The sequence below is a fragment of the Squalius cephalus genome, assembly GCF_949319135.1.
Source record: "Squalius cephalus genome assembly, chromosome: 13".
Classification (NCBI taxonomy): Eukaryota; Metazoa; Chordata; class Actinopteri; order Cypriniformes; family Leuciscidae; genus Squalius; species Squalius cephalus.
Window position 1 is genome coordinate 38,332,575 of NC_137134.1, and position 17,900 is coordinate 38,350,474.

The 17,900-nt window shown below is 41.0% G+C and overlaps 1 protein-coding gene across 1 annotated transcript; it reads right to left on the reverse strand.

The window, feature by feature from the left end:
• Nucleotides 1-4,452: 4,452 nt before the first annotated feature.
• On the reverse strand, nucleotides 4,453-17,563 carry pparda (peroxisome proliferator-activated receptor delta a). Its single transcript, XM_079891075.1, has 8 exons — nucleotides 17,302-17,563; nucleotides 11,665-12,034; nucleotides 11,395-11,534; nucleotides 10,550-10,688; nucleotides 9,682-9,884; nucleotides 8,757-8,963; nucleotides 7,365-7,608; nucleotides 4,453-6,645 (listed from the first exon to the last, which is right to left on the reverse strand). The coding sequence occupies exons 2-8, from the start codon at nucleotides 12,008-12,010 to the stop codon at nucleotides 6,398-6,400; spliced, it is 1,527 nt and encodes a 508-aa protein (XP_079747201.1). The 5' UTR covers nucleotides 12,011-12,034; nucleotides 17,302-17,563; the 3' UTR covers nucleotides 4,453-6,397.
• Nucleotides 17,564-17,900: the final 337 nt, after the last annotated feature.

Below are 17,900 nucleotides of genomic sequence, written 5' to 3' on the forward strand. Positions count from 1 at the left end.
CCAGTGACCCTCAAAACACCCCAATGATCCCCTAAAACACCAGTGACCCTCAAAACACCCCAGTGTCCCTCTAAGACACCCAGTGACCCTCAAAACACCCCAATGACCCCCTAAGACACCCAGTGACCCTCAAAACACCCCAGTGACCCTCTAAGACACCCAGTGACCCTCAAAACACCCCAATGACCCCCTAAGACACCCAATGACCCCCTAAGACACCCAGTGACCCTCAAAACACCCCAATGACCCTCTAAGACACCCAGTGACCCTCAAAACACCCCAATGATCCCCTAAAACACCAGTGACCCTCAAAACACCCCAATGACCCTCTAAGACACCCAGTGACCCTCAAAACACCCCAATGACCCCTACCAGTGACCCTCAAAACACTCCAATGACCCCCTAAGACACCCAGTGACCCTCAAAACACCCCAATGACCCCTACCAGTGACCCTCAAAACACCCCAATGACCCTCTAAGACACCCAATGACCCCCTAAGACACCCAGTGACCCTCAAAACACCCCAATGACCCTCTAAGACACCCAGTGACCCTCAAAACACCCCAATGATCCCCTAAAACACCAGTGACCCTCAAAACACCCCAATGACCCTCTAAGACACCCAGTGACCCTCAAAACACCCCAATGACCCCTACCAGTGACCCTCAAAACACCCCAATGACCCCCTAAGACACCCAGTGACCCTCAAAACACCCCAATGATCCCCTAAAACACCAGTGACCCTCAAAAACACCCACCAAAACTCAAACACTCAAATTACTCCCTAAATACATAACGACCCTCAAAACCTCCTCAATGATCTACTATAAGATATAAATACACAGTGACTCTCAAAAACACCCCAATGATCTTATAAAACACCCAGTGATCTTCAAAAACACCCACACAAACTCAAAACACTCACATTACTTAATGACCCTCAAAACACATCAATGATCCCCTAAAACACCTAGTGACCCTCAAAACACCCCAATGATCCCCTAAAACACCAGTGACCCTTCAAAACACCCCAATGATCCCCTAAAACACCAGTGACCCTTCAAAACATCCCAATGATCCCCTAAAACACCAGTGACCCTTCAAAACATCCCAATGATCCCCTATTGGCGCTTTTCCACTGCATGGTACGGTACGGCTCGGTTCGGTACGGCACGCTTTGGCGCTTTTCCACTGCATGGTACGGTACGGTACGGCTCGCTTCGGCTCGCTTTAAATGGTACCACCTCTGTTGAGGTTCCAAGCGTACCGTACCGATACTAAAATGTGACGTGAAAACACTGAAGATCACTGATTGGTCAGACAGAATCGTCACTACCAGTGTCATTGTATTTGCGACACGAGACCATGCACGAGACAAACCCGCTAGATTTAAATAGCCAGTAGACAACAGCCAACGCTGTAGTTTCTTGCAGTTAAAAAGTTTCTTGCAAACTGTTTCTTGCAGTCAGGGGCGGCGCCGGATAGGCCTAATTTTTAACGCATGTGCTGAGGGCACACACGTGTGTGTGTATATTAAATTCAGCAATCAAATATTCAAAAAGACTTAATAATAATGTTATTTCTCTCTATAGGCGCGTTTACTACGAATATGGCGATCGTCAACTTCATCTTTGCCAGACACTGACAGACAACACTATTTTATAAATAAAAATCAATGCACGCATCCCCAGATTTACAAATGCACATCTTGCTTGTTGCACGCACATTATGTCGAAATAACGAGATATTATGTTGAAATAACATTATTATTAAGTCTTTTTGAATATTTGATTGAATGCTGAATGTTGCGCTTGTTCAGTTTAATACAATTACGCCTATATATAGCCTATATACTATTAATAAATGAGCAAAACTTGGCCACAAAATATTTAATATTCAATTATTTTAATGATCACAATTAAAGTTTTAATTTTATTAAAACGCGTGCACTGATTTTTATTTATAAAATGGTGTTTTCTGTCAGTGTCTGTGTCTGGCAAAGATGAAGTTGACGATCGCCATATTCGTAGTAAACGCGCCTATAGAGAGAAATGCACATAATGAATTATAAGAGAGTAGCCTATTTCTTTTTGTTTTGAATTATTTAGTTTAAAGACATTTCAAGCTTTGTGTATTTGAGGATGTGATGTTTTTTCATCAATTGTTTGATGAAAAAAATATTAATATTAAGATACAATTTATTCTTAATTGAACGAAATTCACTTTAAAGAGGCTTTCTACAAAACAAAACTTAATGAAGTGGTCAAAATTATGTCCGACTCGCTCCATGTCTCTCTACTCGTGCTGTTCACTTTTCATAATCAACATAGGCAGATGGAAAAAAATAACATAACATTAACTAAATGCGCTTTTTTAATGGCAGTAGGCTAGTTTAAAACAGTACATTAGGCCTAGACTCTCTATTTGTAAAGATTGCTGCACATTCATTTAATTCACACAAGTTGAAAGGCATTTGTTCAAATCAAGTTCACGGATAATTGTGCGTGCATTTATTAATCATTATGATACTAAAATCGTAACAAGTAGGCTATGCTATGTACAAAAAATCAGATGAGCCCAGAATATGAACGCAACGTTTAATTACACGTTAAGAATTTTCCTTCCATATAGTAAACCATTATAAGAACGTTTAATTTAATTTAAAAACATCCACATGCCGAGAATCAAGAGCACCATCCCCTGTGTTGTGCGTTTGAAATGTGGCGCGTTTACGATGATGTCATGGCAGTAGAGGCGGCAACTATAACGATCAGTCCCACCCAGTTTGAAGCGGTACTAACTGCAATGGAAAAGCAACCGAGCTAAAGAGAACCGAACCGTGCCGTACCGAGTCGAGTCGTACCACGCAGTGGAAAAGCGAAGCGAGTCGAACCGTTCCGCGCCGAGTCGAACCGTACCGTACCGAGCCGAACCGTGCCGTACCATGCAGTGGAAAAGCGCCATATAACACCAGTGACCCTTCAAAACACCCCAATGACCCCCTAAGACACCAGTGACCCTCAAAACACCCCAATGATCCCCTAAAACACCAGTGACCCTTCAAAACATTCCAATGACCCCCTAAGACACCAGTGACCCTCAAAACACCCCAATGATCCCCTAAAACACCAGTGACCCTTCAAAACACCCCAATGATCCCCTAAAACACCAGTGACCCTCAAAACACCCCAATGATCCCCTAAAACACCAGTGACCCTTCAAAACACCCCAATGATCCCCTAAGACACCAGTGACCCTCAGAAATACTTATTGCCCACCAAGCACCCATAGGCTGTACACAAGGCTACTCAGAACACAAATGGCCCTATAAAGTACCCCGAACACCCTAAATACCCACTAACCTTCGATAATAACCAGAACACAACTGCCCTACTAATACACTGTTGACAACCCACTGACGCCCTAAAAATACTTATTGACCACCCCAAACAACCAGTGTACCTATAAAACCACCACAATGAAACCTTAAAATAAGTCTCATAAACATCGTACATGCTCTCAAATCAGAGATCAACCTGACCGTCAAAAATCTCACATTAGGCTACTCAGAACTCTTAAGCACCCTAAATGTAACCCTAAAAAAATAGCACAGACCTGACCATCCACATAAAAAAGACCACAATGAACACTTAAAATACTCAGCAACACTAAATCAACAACAACAACCTACATACACTCAATCTGACCCTCAAAAACACCCCAATCTCACATTAGGATATTTAAAAATCATAAGGCACCCTAAATGACACCCTAAAACACCATAAAACACTTTATTATACTAAAAACTAGACTGACTAAAATATACGCCACTGATCCTCCAAAACACCCCAGTGACGCCCTAAAATTCCCACAAGCTATCAAAAATACGTAACCACTGATGTCAAAAACACCCAACAATCTCCTAAAACACTCACTGACGCTCAAAAACACCCCCATCTCACATTAGGCTACTCAGAACACAACTGACACTCTTAAGCACCCCAAATGACACCCTAAATACACATAGAGCTTCAGAAATACCCAGTAGACCCAGCAAAACACCCCAATCTCACATTAGGCTATTTAGAAATCATAAAGCACCCTAAAACACCATAAAAACACATATTATACAGATGACCACTAAAAACACCACACTGATCATTGAAAATACACCAATAATCCTCCTAAACACACCCCAGTTACACCCTAAAATTCCCACAAACCCGCAAAAATAACCACTGATGTCAAAAACACCCAACAGTCTCCTAAAACACTCACTGACTCTCAAAAACACCACCTTACAGACTTACAAACACACACACACCAAAATACCCTGATGACGCCCTAAAACATCCACTTACCTCATCAATAATCCAGTGACCCCTGGCCCTGTGTGAGCATAAGAGATGTTCATTTGGTTAGCAAAATCATTTATGAAACAGCCCAGAAGATCAATCTGTGAGGTTTTACCCTGTAGTTTTATTCAGATGTTTTACAAAAGCCTGTAGAAAACATCACCCTGCAACAGTTCAGTCAGTTCTTGTCCACATCGTTCACATAGCCAGGAAACAAACGGCCCCTCCGACAGGAAGACTCGCACACATTTCACCGGCACTCGTTTCCGGGTCAGAACGCACAGATTCACAGCATGTCATGTCTACATGAGCCAGTTAGCAGCACCACCATGACACGAATGAAATGAAATCATCGTGAGGCCTACAATGCGCTTAAGGTCAAAGGTCACAGCGATGTATGTCGTGTTGTTGATCGTAACCTCTGATTCGGGAAACTAACTAATAAAGCTTAATTAAATAGTATTTATATAAACTCTGGAGTCAGATATTCAATCACCGATCTGAACTCTGATATATAAATGTGATCACAGTATCATTTCTTAGAAACACAAACAAAAACAATTAAAAAAAACGGAAAGTTTGAGGTTTTAAAAGTTGTAATAATGTTCGGTCAGTTCAACCAGCTGGTCTTAGCTAGTCTCCTAGCTGGTTTTTGAGAGGTTTTGGGCACTTATTTTGGCTGGTTAGACTGGGAGACCAGCTTAAACCAGCTAGAACCAGCAGAACATCTGGTTTAGGCATTGGCTTTTCATCAGCGATCGAATTTTCATATCTTGAAGCTTGAAGGATTATTTTTAAACACATATTGTTTTGTTATGAAACGCGTCAGAAAACAATTTGTAAAACAATGCAAGTACGTGCTGCATTCTCAGTTTCGCCACTGGGGGCGCTAGCAGACATTCGTCTTCTACGGTCAGCTCAACTATGATCAAGACGCCGCAATAGTTAGAAGTCTTGCTAAGCAGGTTAGTTAAAGCTAGTTAAACTGTTGAAACGTTTATATGTAGCTAAGAGCTAAATAAAGAATCTTGCTTGATAACGTTAGCATGCTTATGCATTGCGTTTTTGGCCTTCAAGACTTCCAAACATAGCAAAAGGACGTATAAAACTCAACGTAAGTTGAGTAAGTAACAAAGCCTGCGAACCTAGCCAAAATAGATGGAGCAAAATGGGTTTCGCTAGTGGCAGCAACCTTTCATATTTAACGTCATTTGGCGGAAAAGCTTTTGTTGTGTAGCGCTAACATTTTTCACAAGTTTTTTCCGGAAGATTATTTGTAAAAATTTGTTTTTTCATGAAGTATGCGAATGCACACACTTCTAGTTACAGTTTCACTTCATAAAACAATGCAAGTATGTGCTGCATTCTCAGTTTCACCACTGGGGGGCGCTAGCAGACATTAGCGCAATCGGTCAGACAAAGCGCTTCTACAGTCAGCTCAACTACGGTCAAGACGCCGCAACAGTTAGAAGTCTTGCTAAGCAGGTTAGTTAAAGCTAGGTTAGCTAAACATATTGTTTCATAACGTTAGCATACTTAAGTCGCGTGTTTTTGGCCTTCGGGATTTACAAACATAGCAAAAGGACAAAGGACGTACAAGTAAAACTCAACGTTACAAGCCTGCGAACCGACCCAAAATAGATGGAGTAAAATGGGTTTCTCTAGTAGCAGCAACCTTTGATATTTAACGTCATTTGGCGACGTTTTTCCATACCCCCCCCCCCCCCCCCCCCCCCAAAAAAAAAGTCCTTAAACAACTCAAAAAATCATTGTGTCGTCAAAGACATTGTGAACAGTTCAAGAGGAATGCATTGCTGCGATTTAAAGATTCGGTTAAAGAAGTTGTGAAGCATATGTGAGGCAGATTTGAGCAGCAAATGAGGGTCTTTATTGCGTTCACGATGACGTCTCTCGGCCTGCTTTAGAGTTCAGTTCAGTAACAAATCATCCGGTCGCATAAGATCCAAAGAGTTTTATAAAAGTAGCAACTCGAGAGCTGAAGATCACAGTGATTTGGTCCGCGAGCCTGGAATGGTTTGGGTCAGTACATGTCCCTGTAGATCTCCTGCAGAAGCGGGTGCAGCGACGTCTCGGACTCCGTCTTCTTGATCTTCTGCACCAGCTGAGCGTTCTCCGTCACCAGTTGCCGGAGGTCGGCCAGCTTCTGCAGGAGTTTGGGGAAGATGAAGCCGGCGTCGGGGTGATTGAGCGTCAGGTGCTGATTGAGGGCCTGGAGGATGTTGTCCTGGATCTCCTCCACCTGATGGACGTTCATGAGTCCTGGACGATCTACGCTCAGGGAAACATGCACAAACCACTTATGTGTACGTCATTTCTCTTACTGTAATTCCATTATGAAACACCCAGATTACTCCCTAAATACTTAATGACCCTCCAAAACACCCCACTGATGCCCTAAAAATACTTACTGACCCTCCAAACAACCAGTTTACCTAAAGAACCACCACAATGAAACCTTAAAATACCCATAAACAGGGTTTGATATTAACACCCGCCAACCCGTCAAATCTGGGTAAAAATCAACGGTGGCGGGTAACGCTGTCAAATCACTAGCCAATTTGGCGTGTTACTTATGTTCACTTACTTTGCTGGGTTCGTGTAAATCCGTGTAAGCCAAATCTGCGCAGATCTAGCGCAAATATTCAATATATTAAATACAGTGTATTGCGCAGAATCTGCTCATATCTGGCTTACTTGAACACACAAATTTTATATTATATATATATATATATATATATATATATATAAACTGAGACAGTTAATCTGGTGCTCTTATTTTAAAAAAATAAATAAAATTGGCTAGTAGAAGTTCTGAATGGATGGTAACTTAAAAATTTAGTGGCCAAATTGGCTTGTGAGTGAAAAAGTTAATTTCAAACCCTGCCCATAAAGTCTCAAAAACATCGTACATGCACTCAAATACACCCACAGAGATCAACCTGACCGTCAAAAACACCCCAATCTCACATAAGTCGACGAAAGCTCACCTCCACACAGGATGATGGCGGCCACGAACAGGGCGAGGTCGCTGTCGTCCAGCTCGAGAGCGTTAAACTTCACCGCAAACTCGAACTTCGGCTCCATGATCTCGCTGAAGGGTTTGCGAAGACTGCGGAGGAACTCCCTCGTCACGAAGCCCCGCCCATTCGCCACCAACAGCCCGTCTTTATTCATGAGCGACGGCAGCATGGCGAAGATCGCCTCGTGGACACCGTACTTCAACAGCGTCACCTGGGGAGCAAAGGCAAACTAGTCGAGAAAACGCACAGCTCGTAAAAACAATTCTTGCGTAAAAAGCGAATTTCGTTCATCTGTGCACTTAAAATGTACAGTTGAATGACAATAATATCTATCTATCTACTAGTGCTGTGTTCGAAATCGCCCCCTACACCAACATTTTCGTATGCATTTTTTCGTATTTGTCATTCGGTGGCTCTGAATTGTCAAAACATTTCTCATAATGCTTGCTACGGATGCGAAAAACGCAGGAAATCGAACCTGATCCGTTTTTTTTTAATGACGGACGAAAGTTTCGGAGGCAGTGTGTAAGCGTGTTTGACACAACATGAGGTCTGTTTATTTTTTAACGTGCAAAAATTTTCTACAAGAATTACAGACTTTATTCTGAATTCTGCTATGGAAACTAGAATGTATAAACAGTAATTAAACAATTTAACAATCAATTAAAAAGTAATTTATACTGTATGATATTACGCTGGTCCAGCAAGGTTTGGAAAATGGATGGATGATTGATTCAGCTGCGGCGCCATCTCATGGCGAGACGCGGGAATTCATTCAGTGCGCGACTCTCACAGTGCATTATGGGTATTCTCTAGCCATAGAGTTGTACACTCATTACTACGGTGCATTGTGGGATTGAATGAGTGCACTCAAATAATGCACTATTTAAGGGGCTATTTACACGACACCGTTTTCAATTAAAAACGAAACACTTTTTATGCATTTTGGCTGTTCGTTTACACGACAACGGCATATTGGGTGTCTGAAAACGCAAACTTTTGAAAATGGGTTTCAAAGCGCAAGTTTTTGAAAACAGTCTCCGTGTAAACAACAAAAACATGAATCTCTGAAGACGGTGACGTCATGCATATGCGTATTACGTGTTCAATGTATAGTGTTTCATCGCCACCTAATGGCCTGGCAGCAGAATACAGCATTTTTAATCGTTTTCGCGGATCCGTGTGAATGGGGATCGTTTTGACAATGCTGTCGTCTGTACGCAGAAAACTCAAAGGAGAAACTTCTCAGTTTTAAGCATATCATGTAAACGTACCCTAAGGGTGTAGGGTACGATTTCGCCTAGCTTTAACGAAAAAAGTCATTGTCATGAATTACACCTCATGTCCTGATTCTGTTACCTGGTCGTTCAAGAACAGGTCGATGAATCCCGGGATGCTTTTGGAGAACTCTGTGAGTTCTCGTACGGTTTCCACGGTCGTGCATTGACAGCGGTAAAACACGTGCACGCCGATCTCCTTGTTGGGCGGAGCTCCGTTAATCACCTGATTCCAGACCAGTCCATTTTCCGCCTGCCACAGCGAGTCCATGTCATGAATGACAAACGGCTGGAGGACACACAAAGAGAAAACAGTTTGTTTTTCTCAAGCATCTTCATTTACAATGTTTTTAAAGGGATAGTTCACCCAAAAATGTCATTAATTACTCACCCTCATGTTGTTCCAAACCCGTAACACCTTCGTTCATCTTCGGAACCCAAATTAAGATCTTTTTGATGAAAACCGATGGCTCAGGGCTCCATTGACAGCTATTTAATTAACACTTTGAAGGCCCAGAAAGGTAGGAAAGACATTGTTAAAATAGTCAGTGTGACTGCAGTGGTTCAACCTTAATTTTATGAAGCAACGAGAAAACTTTACGATTTACAAAATAACGACTTTATTTAACAATTTCTTCTCTGAAGAAGAACGCGAATGTGAATGCGTGCGGAGACTGATACGGAGGAGAAGAAATTGTTGAATAAAGTTGTTTTTTTGGAACACAAAAACTATTCTCGTCGCTTCATAAAATTAAGGTTGAACCACTGCAGTCACAGACTATTTTAACGATGTCTTTCCTACCTTTCTGGGCCTTCAAAGTGTTAATTAAATAGCTGTCAATGGAGCCCTGAGCCATCGGTTTTCATCAAAAACATCTTAATTTGTGTTCCGAAGATGAACGAAGGTTTTACAGGTTTGGGACAACATGAGGGTGAGTAATTAACGACAGAATTTTCATGTTTGGGTGACCTATCCCTTTAACGTTTGGCGTTTCTCGTGGGGTTACCTGGCTTGCGTTGGTCTTCCCCGTCAGGATGTTGCGAGCTTTCTTCTTGGTCATGTTGAGATTCTTCAGGTAGGCGTTGTTGACCCTTTTGGCGAGAGACTTCAGATCTGAACCGCTGGAGGTCTGGGAGCTCTTTTCCCCCGCTAACATCCCCGCGACTAGCTTACGCTTCTCTGCCTCCGGCATCCGTCCGTATCGGATCGCTACCAACACAGAATCACAGGTTACGTGTACATGCAACCAAATAATCGGTTAGTAATGGGATTGACGGCTCAATCGGACTGAAAAGCCTTCATGTAAAACACCTTAAACGATTGAGCTCGATCCGAACGAAATTTCGATCGGATTGAAAGGGGGGTTTATTCCTTTCCAGTCCGATCGAGAGGACATGTAAACACTTGATCGGATTGAAAACTGTATAAACCGCATATGACGTAGAAATAGCGTAATGACGTGTGACGCGCTGAACGAGCTGTTCTTCCTGTGTCGTATAAATGAGTTTCCCGTCCTCCTATAATCCTCCTTTCCCTGCGTGTGTGAAGTGGAGCCGGACAACGGCCCACCAGTGCTTCAGACTCTCATCCACACACGACACATTATTACTGCAGGTTCATACGCTCATCGTCTCCAAATTATGACCAGAAATGGATAAATATTAAATCTGCTGTTTAAAACAAATAAAGAACCAATGTAGGAGAATAGTTATTATGCGCAGACAGCGGGAAACTCTATATATTCGTGTAATGAGCGCATGTCAGAAAATATATTCCGATTTGAAGCTTGTGACATATAAACGCGCACATCAACCCGATCACGTGTTTAGCGTTCATGTAATCACTACAGATTCAGATTCAGAAGTTTCGCTTACCGTCATGAGACATCCCGAGCACCAGGCACTTTTGAAATCGACAGAACTGGCATTTATTCCGACTTTTCTTTTGGATCTTACAGCTGCGCTCACACTTATCATATTCCAACTTCATTCGAATGGTCCTCCGGAAAAATCCCTGAGAGACACAGAGACACAGTTTTCCAAACTGAGAGATTTTATGGAGTCTGATGCGAGCATGACCTCTCAGTGGCGTAAAGTATTTGAGTAAATGTAATTAGTTACTGTACTTGAGTATCTTTTTGGCTACTTTTTAGTTTTACTATCAAAGATATTAGCAACTTTTACTCTCTACTTGAATACATTTTTGAACAAGTATACACTGCCGTTCAAAAGTTTTTATCTGTAAGATTTTTAATGTTTTTAAAAGAAGCCTCTTCTGCTCACCAAGGCTGCATTTATTTAATTAATTGATTAAAAATTGAAAAAAAAAAACCCAGAAATATTGTGAAATATTATGACAATGTAAATCAGCTGTTTTCTATGTGAATATACAGTAAAATGTCATTTATTCCAGTGATCAAAGCTGGATGTTCAGCATCATTACTCCAGTCTTCAGTGTCACATGATCCTTCAGAAATCACTCTAATATGATGATTTGATGCTCAAGAAACATTCATTATTATTATCAATGTTGAAAACAGTTATTTACATTTTTATTTCAGGATTCTTTTATGAATAGAGAGTTCAAAAGAACAGCATCTGTCTGAAATGGAAAGCTTTTGTATTGAAATTGGTGACTTGTAACTTGTCATTTTCGCTGCAAGGCTACATTTACTCAAGTGTGGTTTTCAGGTGTTCGTTACACCTCGGTGACCTCTGACCTTGCAGCCCTCACAGGCATGAACACCGTAGTGGAATCCCGAGGCTCGGTCTCCACAGATTCGACACTCCATGTTAAGCCCCGCCCCCTCGTCTCGGCCCCGCAGGAGCTGCTCTGACAGAGGCGACGCTTTGCACAGATCTACACACACACACAGAACTGCATTTCTATGCGAGAATCAAACACTTCATGTAACTTCATGAAATTGTGCGAACGCGTATAAAAGTGTGCGTAAGTAATCACCCCCCATAACCACCATCGTCATCCTCACCTGTGGAGGTCGCTGTCGGTTCAGGACTGGTTGTCGAACGGCTCGTGTTGCTTTGCTCTTCCAGTTCGTTCGCCTCATGTCGATTCGTCTCCCAGTTAAGCTCCTCCCCCTGAGGCTCCTCCCTCACATCCAGCTCCAGGTTAAGCTCCACCCCTCCTCCAAGTTCACAAAGCACATCCTCAAATCGTTCGTCATCAGGCCCCTCCCCCTGGCTAATGCAGGGGGAGGAGTCTTCGTTCGCCACACAGACTCCGCCCACTGCCCCGGGATCTCTGGGTAATCTGCTCCTCCCGGCCACAAAGGCCGAGTTTCTTCCGTCCATCTCCAGAAATTCAAGCACGCTCATGAGCCGCCGCGGTCATAACAGCATCTGTGAGAGAAACACACGTTTTAAAAACTGGAAAACACACGTTTGATGTGCCATAATTCATTTCTGCAATTCTTAGACATTATTCTAATGATGAAATGGTTTGTTGAGCACAGTTTTCGTTTCAATGTTCTCATGTTTCCTATTGAAATTTCCTATTGATGATGTCATCAATATTTTTGGTCAGTTTTCCCAGAATTACACTAACATACTGATTAGCTCAATCACAATTAAACCAAAGTTTATTCAGACGCCTTCAACATTTCTCACATTATCACAGTTTATTCGCTATAGTTTAGAGAATGGTGATGAAATATGAGCAGAACTCAGTTGATATTTGACTGGTTTTGTCCGTCCTTCTGTGTGTCCGAATCATTTTTGGTCCCAAATGTGTATAAATGTCACTGGTAGTCTCTGTATGAAGAATATTTGGGTATAATATGTCACAGTTTACTTTATTTTGCTCTCCTCACTTACATAAATGAAATATAGTGCCCTGATCACACTAGTGAAAAATAATTTACTAGTGTCTGAATAATTGTTTGTTTGACTGTATAATTTTAATATAAGACTATTTAATGAAAAAGTTTGTAGATTAGTTGGCACACAAATTTAATTTCTTTAACTTCTGTGTGGAAAAAATGTATAATATAATTATATAAAATAATTATATAATTATATAAAACATATATAATTTAGACTATATAATTATAAATAACTAATGTTAATATTATACCCAAATGAGCTTTTATGTGTTTTGGGTGACACTTTATTCTACAGTGTCGTTGTTACATATGTTACATGTATTTACCATAGTAATAACAGTAAATTATGCATAATTACATGCAACTAACCCTCAACCAAACCCTAATCCTACCATAACCCTATAGTAAGCACATGTAGTTAATTAATATTAATCAGCACTTAAATATATAATTACACTGTAACAATGACACCTTAACATAAAATGTAACCGTCTTTTGTACTGTAAGTTCTTTAGTTTCATGAAGTCCAATCTTAAAAGTGCCTGAAGAGTGTGTGTGTGTGTGTGTGTGTGTATTCGAGGAACAGTTGAAATAACACAACACTGATTTGACAGCTGTATCGTGTTCAGAAGACACCAGAAACCTGTGGTACGCCCACCCCCGACCGACTGACGCACTGCATTCTGGGAACTAACACAACACACACACCAGCTGCAGAGACATGAACTTCTACGACTGAACCAAAACCAAAGCAAAGCCCAAATGTTCACAGACTGTCTTCAGACCTCTGACACACACACACACACACACACACACACACACACACACACACTGATCGTACAGACGAAAGCTCTGTGAGTGAGTTTCTCAGTGTCAGTTTCAGCAGAAACAAACAATGAAAGCGTCAGAATGAGGAGCAGAGGTCAGTCAGGCCCGGCACTGGAGCGGCTGCAGGCCCAGCAACATGCCTCTCACTGGAGCTCAGCACATTTCACCACTCAAACTCTCAAGTCTGTGAACTACGGCTGTGTTTCCACATACGCCACACACAAACAAACACAAGTTTAGAAAACATATTTTAACATCCAAAAGAAAAATATAATTGAATCACAAGCTAGCGTTGTGATTGGTGTACGTATGAATTACATTCACTCAGTAATTGGTGGGTTCAAAACCAAACTAAAGAAGTATAATAAATAATAGTCACAAGTTTTGTGTTAGAGTTGGTATACAGTCTTGCTTTACAACAAACTTTTAGGGTTAAGGCTCGTTCACACCAAGGACGATAACTATAGCGTAAATAATAAAGATCTAGTTCTAAAAATCGTTCTAAATGTAAAAGAATGACGGAGTCCACACCACAACTATTGCGATACAAGGAACGATATCATTGGAATCACTTTTTAGAACGTTTTTTTTTTCAGCTGATGAACGATTAAAACATTGACAACCAATCAGAATCCAACAACTACAACAGAATTACAACAACAACCTTCCCAACAAACACACCAATCCCGATCCCACTCTCACTGGAGCTTCACGATTGGTCAGAAGACTGAGATGTGGGTCAGTGTGTGGATCAATGAGTGTGTTCAACTTCAAACACACAGCAGATTTCCTAAAGAGCTTCGTTACAACAGAATTCACATATAGCAGCGTGAGGTCAAAGGTCACCGTGAAGCGTGCCACATGCTCACCTACTATGCTTACTACTCCTGCAGTATAGTAATAACTTACTTAAATGCAAGAACTTTATTAAACACAAAATACTTGTTAATGTACCCGTAGTGTGCAGTACACTAGTTTACATTCTGAAAGCTCAAATGACCTTTTGACCCCTACAACGTGAAAGGCAGACGACCTTTGACCTCTTATAAAAAGCCCACACCACCAAACAGGTCAGATCTGTAAGAGCAGAGGATCATGGGATTGGAAGCAAGCACTTGAAGAGGTTAAAGAAGTCTCCATGGCAACAGCAGTGCTGATGTCACTTCCTTACCGGCGTGAGGTTAACGAGTTAATCAGAAATAATGAGTGACTCAGATTGACAGCTGCTCGTTAGCCCCGTTGACCTGTATCTCTCGTTCGTTTTCTCCTGGAGAACTTCAAAATATCCGTCAGTAAAGAGCCAGTATCAAACCTTCCGGATGAAAGATCTTACAAGATTCACAAACATACAAACATTCTACAAAAAGTTTCTAGCAAGCGTAAAAGTATTTAATAACTCGTAAAACAACGTACTGTTGTACCTAGAATGCATTGCGAATGACATAAAACAAAACCTTACTTATAGCCAATGATTAGAAGTATAAAACATTTTAAATGTACGATAATAACATATATAAACATAAGTAGTTACATCATTCGCAATGCTTTATGGAAGTAGACAAGCGCTGCAGATCTTTGTTTCCATGGCAACAGCGACTTCTCTGATTGGCAGATTTCTCGTCAGGATTTTATCCACACTCCTTAAAGACCCCGATATTTTAATTCCACAAACCTTTCCGGAAAGTTCGCTTTCGCACGTACCCGAAAATTTGCTGATGATTCTTCCTATTCTTTTGTTTTCTGCCTGCGGCAACTACGAGTGAAACGTCACTGTGTATCAGATAAATGTGAATTGCACTTAAGATTCAATTATTGTTGTGCAGAAAAAACACACTTACACCGTAACACACTTCGAGTCGGGAATTAATGAATGGGAAAACAGGCATTCTTTTATAATTGTATTATATTTAGGGTAGTGAAATACGGCCCGGGTCACTAAAGAGCCCAGGTATGCGTTTAAGGGTTAACTACAAAACATTAAAGGGATAGTTCACCCAAAAATGTAAATTCTGTCAGTAATTACTCACCCTCATGTTGTTCCAACCCCGTAAAACATTCGTTCAACTTCGTGAACACAAATCAAGATATTTTTGATTAAATCTGAGAGCTGTCTCACTCCTCCATAGGCTTCTAAGGGACTGAAACTTGCTGGCCCAGAAAATGTATTAAAGACATCGTTAATATAGTCCAAGTGACTCCAGTGGCTCAATCTTAAGTTTATAAAGCGACGAGAATACTTTTTGTGCGCAAAAACAAACAAAAATAACGACTTTATTCCACTTTTCATTTCCTTCTCTCTGGGCCTCGGGTCTTTTCACGTAGTGTTTAAGCGTAGCGCGTCTGTGTTGTACGTCACCACGTATCACACATGACCAGCGTCGGCCAATAGTGATCCTACGTGGTGACGTACAACACAGAAGCGCTGCGCTTAAACACTACGTGAACTCACTCGAGGCCCAGAGAGAAGGAAATGAAAAGTGGAATAAAGTCGTTATTTTTGTTTGTTTTAGCGCACAAAAAGTATTCTCGTCACTTTATAAACTTAAGATTGAGCCACTGGAGTCACTTGGACTATATTAACGATGTCTTTAATACATTTTCTGGGCCAGCAAGTTTCAGTCCCTTAGAAGCCTATGGAGGAGTGATCCAACTCTCAGATTTAATCAAAAATATCTTAATTTGTGTTCCGAAGATGAACGAAGGTCTTACGGGGTTGGAACAACATGAGGGTGAGTAATTACTGACAGAATTTTCATTTTTGGGTGAACTATCCCTTTAAGTATAAAGACATAATCAAAAAATTTTTTAAATCACATCACTTACAAAATTCACATAGAACTACTCAAAATATATAGATAGAACTACAAAAAATGCAATGCATCTTTTTTAATCCAGCACAAAAAATGTTCGAGAGAGAGAGAGAGAGAGAGAGAGAGAGAGAGAGAGAGAGAGAGAGAGAGAGCGGGGGGGGGGGGGGGGGGGGAGACTGGGAAAATCACAAGCGAAGGAAGGAAGGAACCTGCCGCTACAGACAGACAGACGAGGGAAAGAAGAGGAGGAGAAGTCTGTGTTCAATAACCACACCTGAGATGTTCAGACCCGACACACTTCATATATCTCTGAGATGTTTCTGGAGGTCCGTCACATACAGAGCCGACGATGTGTTAATATTAAGCGGCAGGTCGTGACCTTTCAGGGTCAACGAACGGGTCCCACCACAAACATCTCAAAGTTCACATCAACATATTATTTTTTCAAGTATGAGAGTGGGCGACTATATGGCCTTGGTGGCTTCTTCATGTTTGCATTTTTACATAATGTTGGACCTGTGATGAATGAAGCCACTTCAAACTGATTTCCAGTGATTTTACAGCCCGTTCCTGGAGTTTAGTGAGTGTTTTTATCAGGTTAGTAAATACACACTGTGTGCCAGTGTGTCGCAAGAGCACAGATCGTCCCAAAATCACCCCAAAACAACTTTCACCTACAAAAACACATATCTATCTATCTATCTATCTATCTATCTATCTATCTATCTACCTATCTATCTTCCTAATCTCTCTCTCTATATATATATACACCTATCATTTCTAATCTATCTATTTATATCTACCTACCCATCATTTATCTATCTATCTATCTATCTATCTATCTATCTATCTATCTATCTATCTATCTATCTATCTATCTTCCTAATCTCTCTCTCTCTCTATATATATATATATACACCTATCATTTCTAATCTATCTATCTATCTATCTATCTATCTATCTATCTATCTATCTATCTATCTATCTATCATCAGATCTTTCATTCTTCGCGCGATCTGTCAACAGAAAACTCTCTTTGAAACTTTATCTGCGCGTAAACTTCACGGTCTCTCAGTAAATAAACCATCAGAGTCTCATATGACTCAAACGCTCAACATGACAAAAAACAAACGGGAAACAAACTTACGAGAGACTTTTACCGCGTCAGAATAACGAACGATCCCGAAAGTTTATTCCTTCCGTTCGCGTTATTTTCCAGACGGATCAGCGAGGATTCGCTACATGTGTCATGTTTACCGGGACGCGCTTCATCAAACGGGAACGGGATTCCCGACGGCGCGAGCGCTCCGGATCACACGCGTCACGGCTATGATGTCACAGCGGCTGTTTTCATTTAACCCTATACGAGCCTCGTGTGTGAGTGTATGTGTGTAACATTCACATGTGCTGCCTGCATTTGAGAAAATGTCCTTTTAATATGTTGCTCTTTAACTTCATCACAAACAATATCCATTTACTTTGAGTTTTCGCGCTCACTTCCGGTCATCGCCAACAGGTGGCGCTGTTCGCCACATAAAGCACACACAAAAACAGAACGTCTGTATCATAGACTGTAAAAAATAAGGTCTGTACAAAGTTGAGAGATTTTAAAATGTTTATTAAGTGTTTTTAGTATCCAGATAATTATATAAACGATCAAAACGCATTATTTTCTCATGTAGGAGATACTGTCTTTATAGATTATTGTCATTATTGACGTTAACACGAATGAAATAGTGTTTCTTC

Excerpts from the sequence above, each read along its gene's own strand:
- pparda (XM_079891075.1), bottom strand. The coding sequence starts at position 12,010 with ATGAGCGTGCTTGAATTTCTGGAGATGGACGGAAGAAACTCGGCCTTT. Across the intron at positions 9,885-10,549 it reads GCTCGGGATGTCTCATGACG|CGATCCGATACGGACGGATG; the intron begins GTAAGCGAAACT and ends CTGTGTTGGTAG. Across the intron at positions 6,646-7,364 it reads CGCCATCATCCTGTGTGGAG|ATCGTCCAGGACTCATGAAC; the intron begins GTGAGCTTTCGT and ends CCCTGAGCGTAG.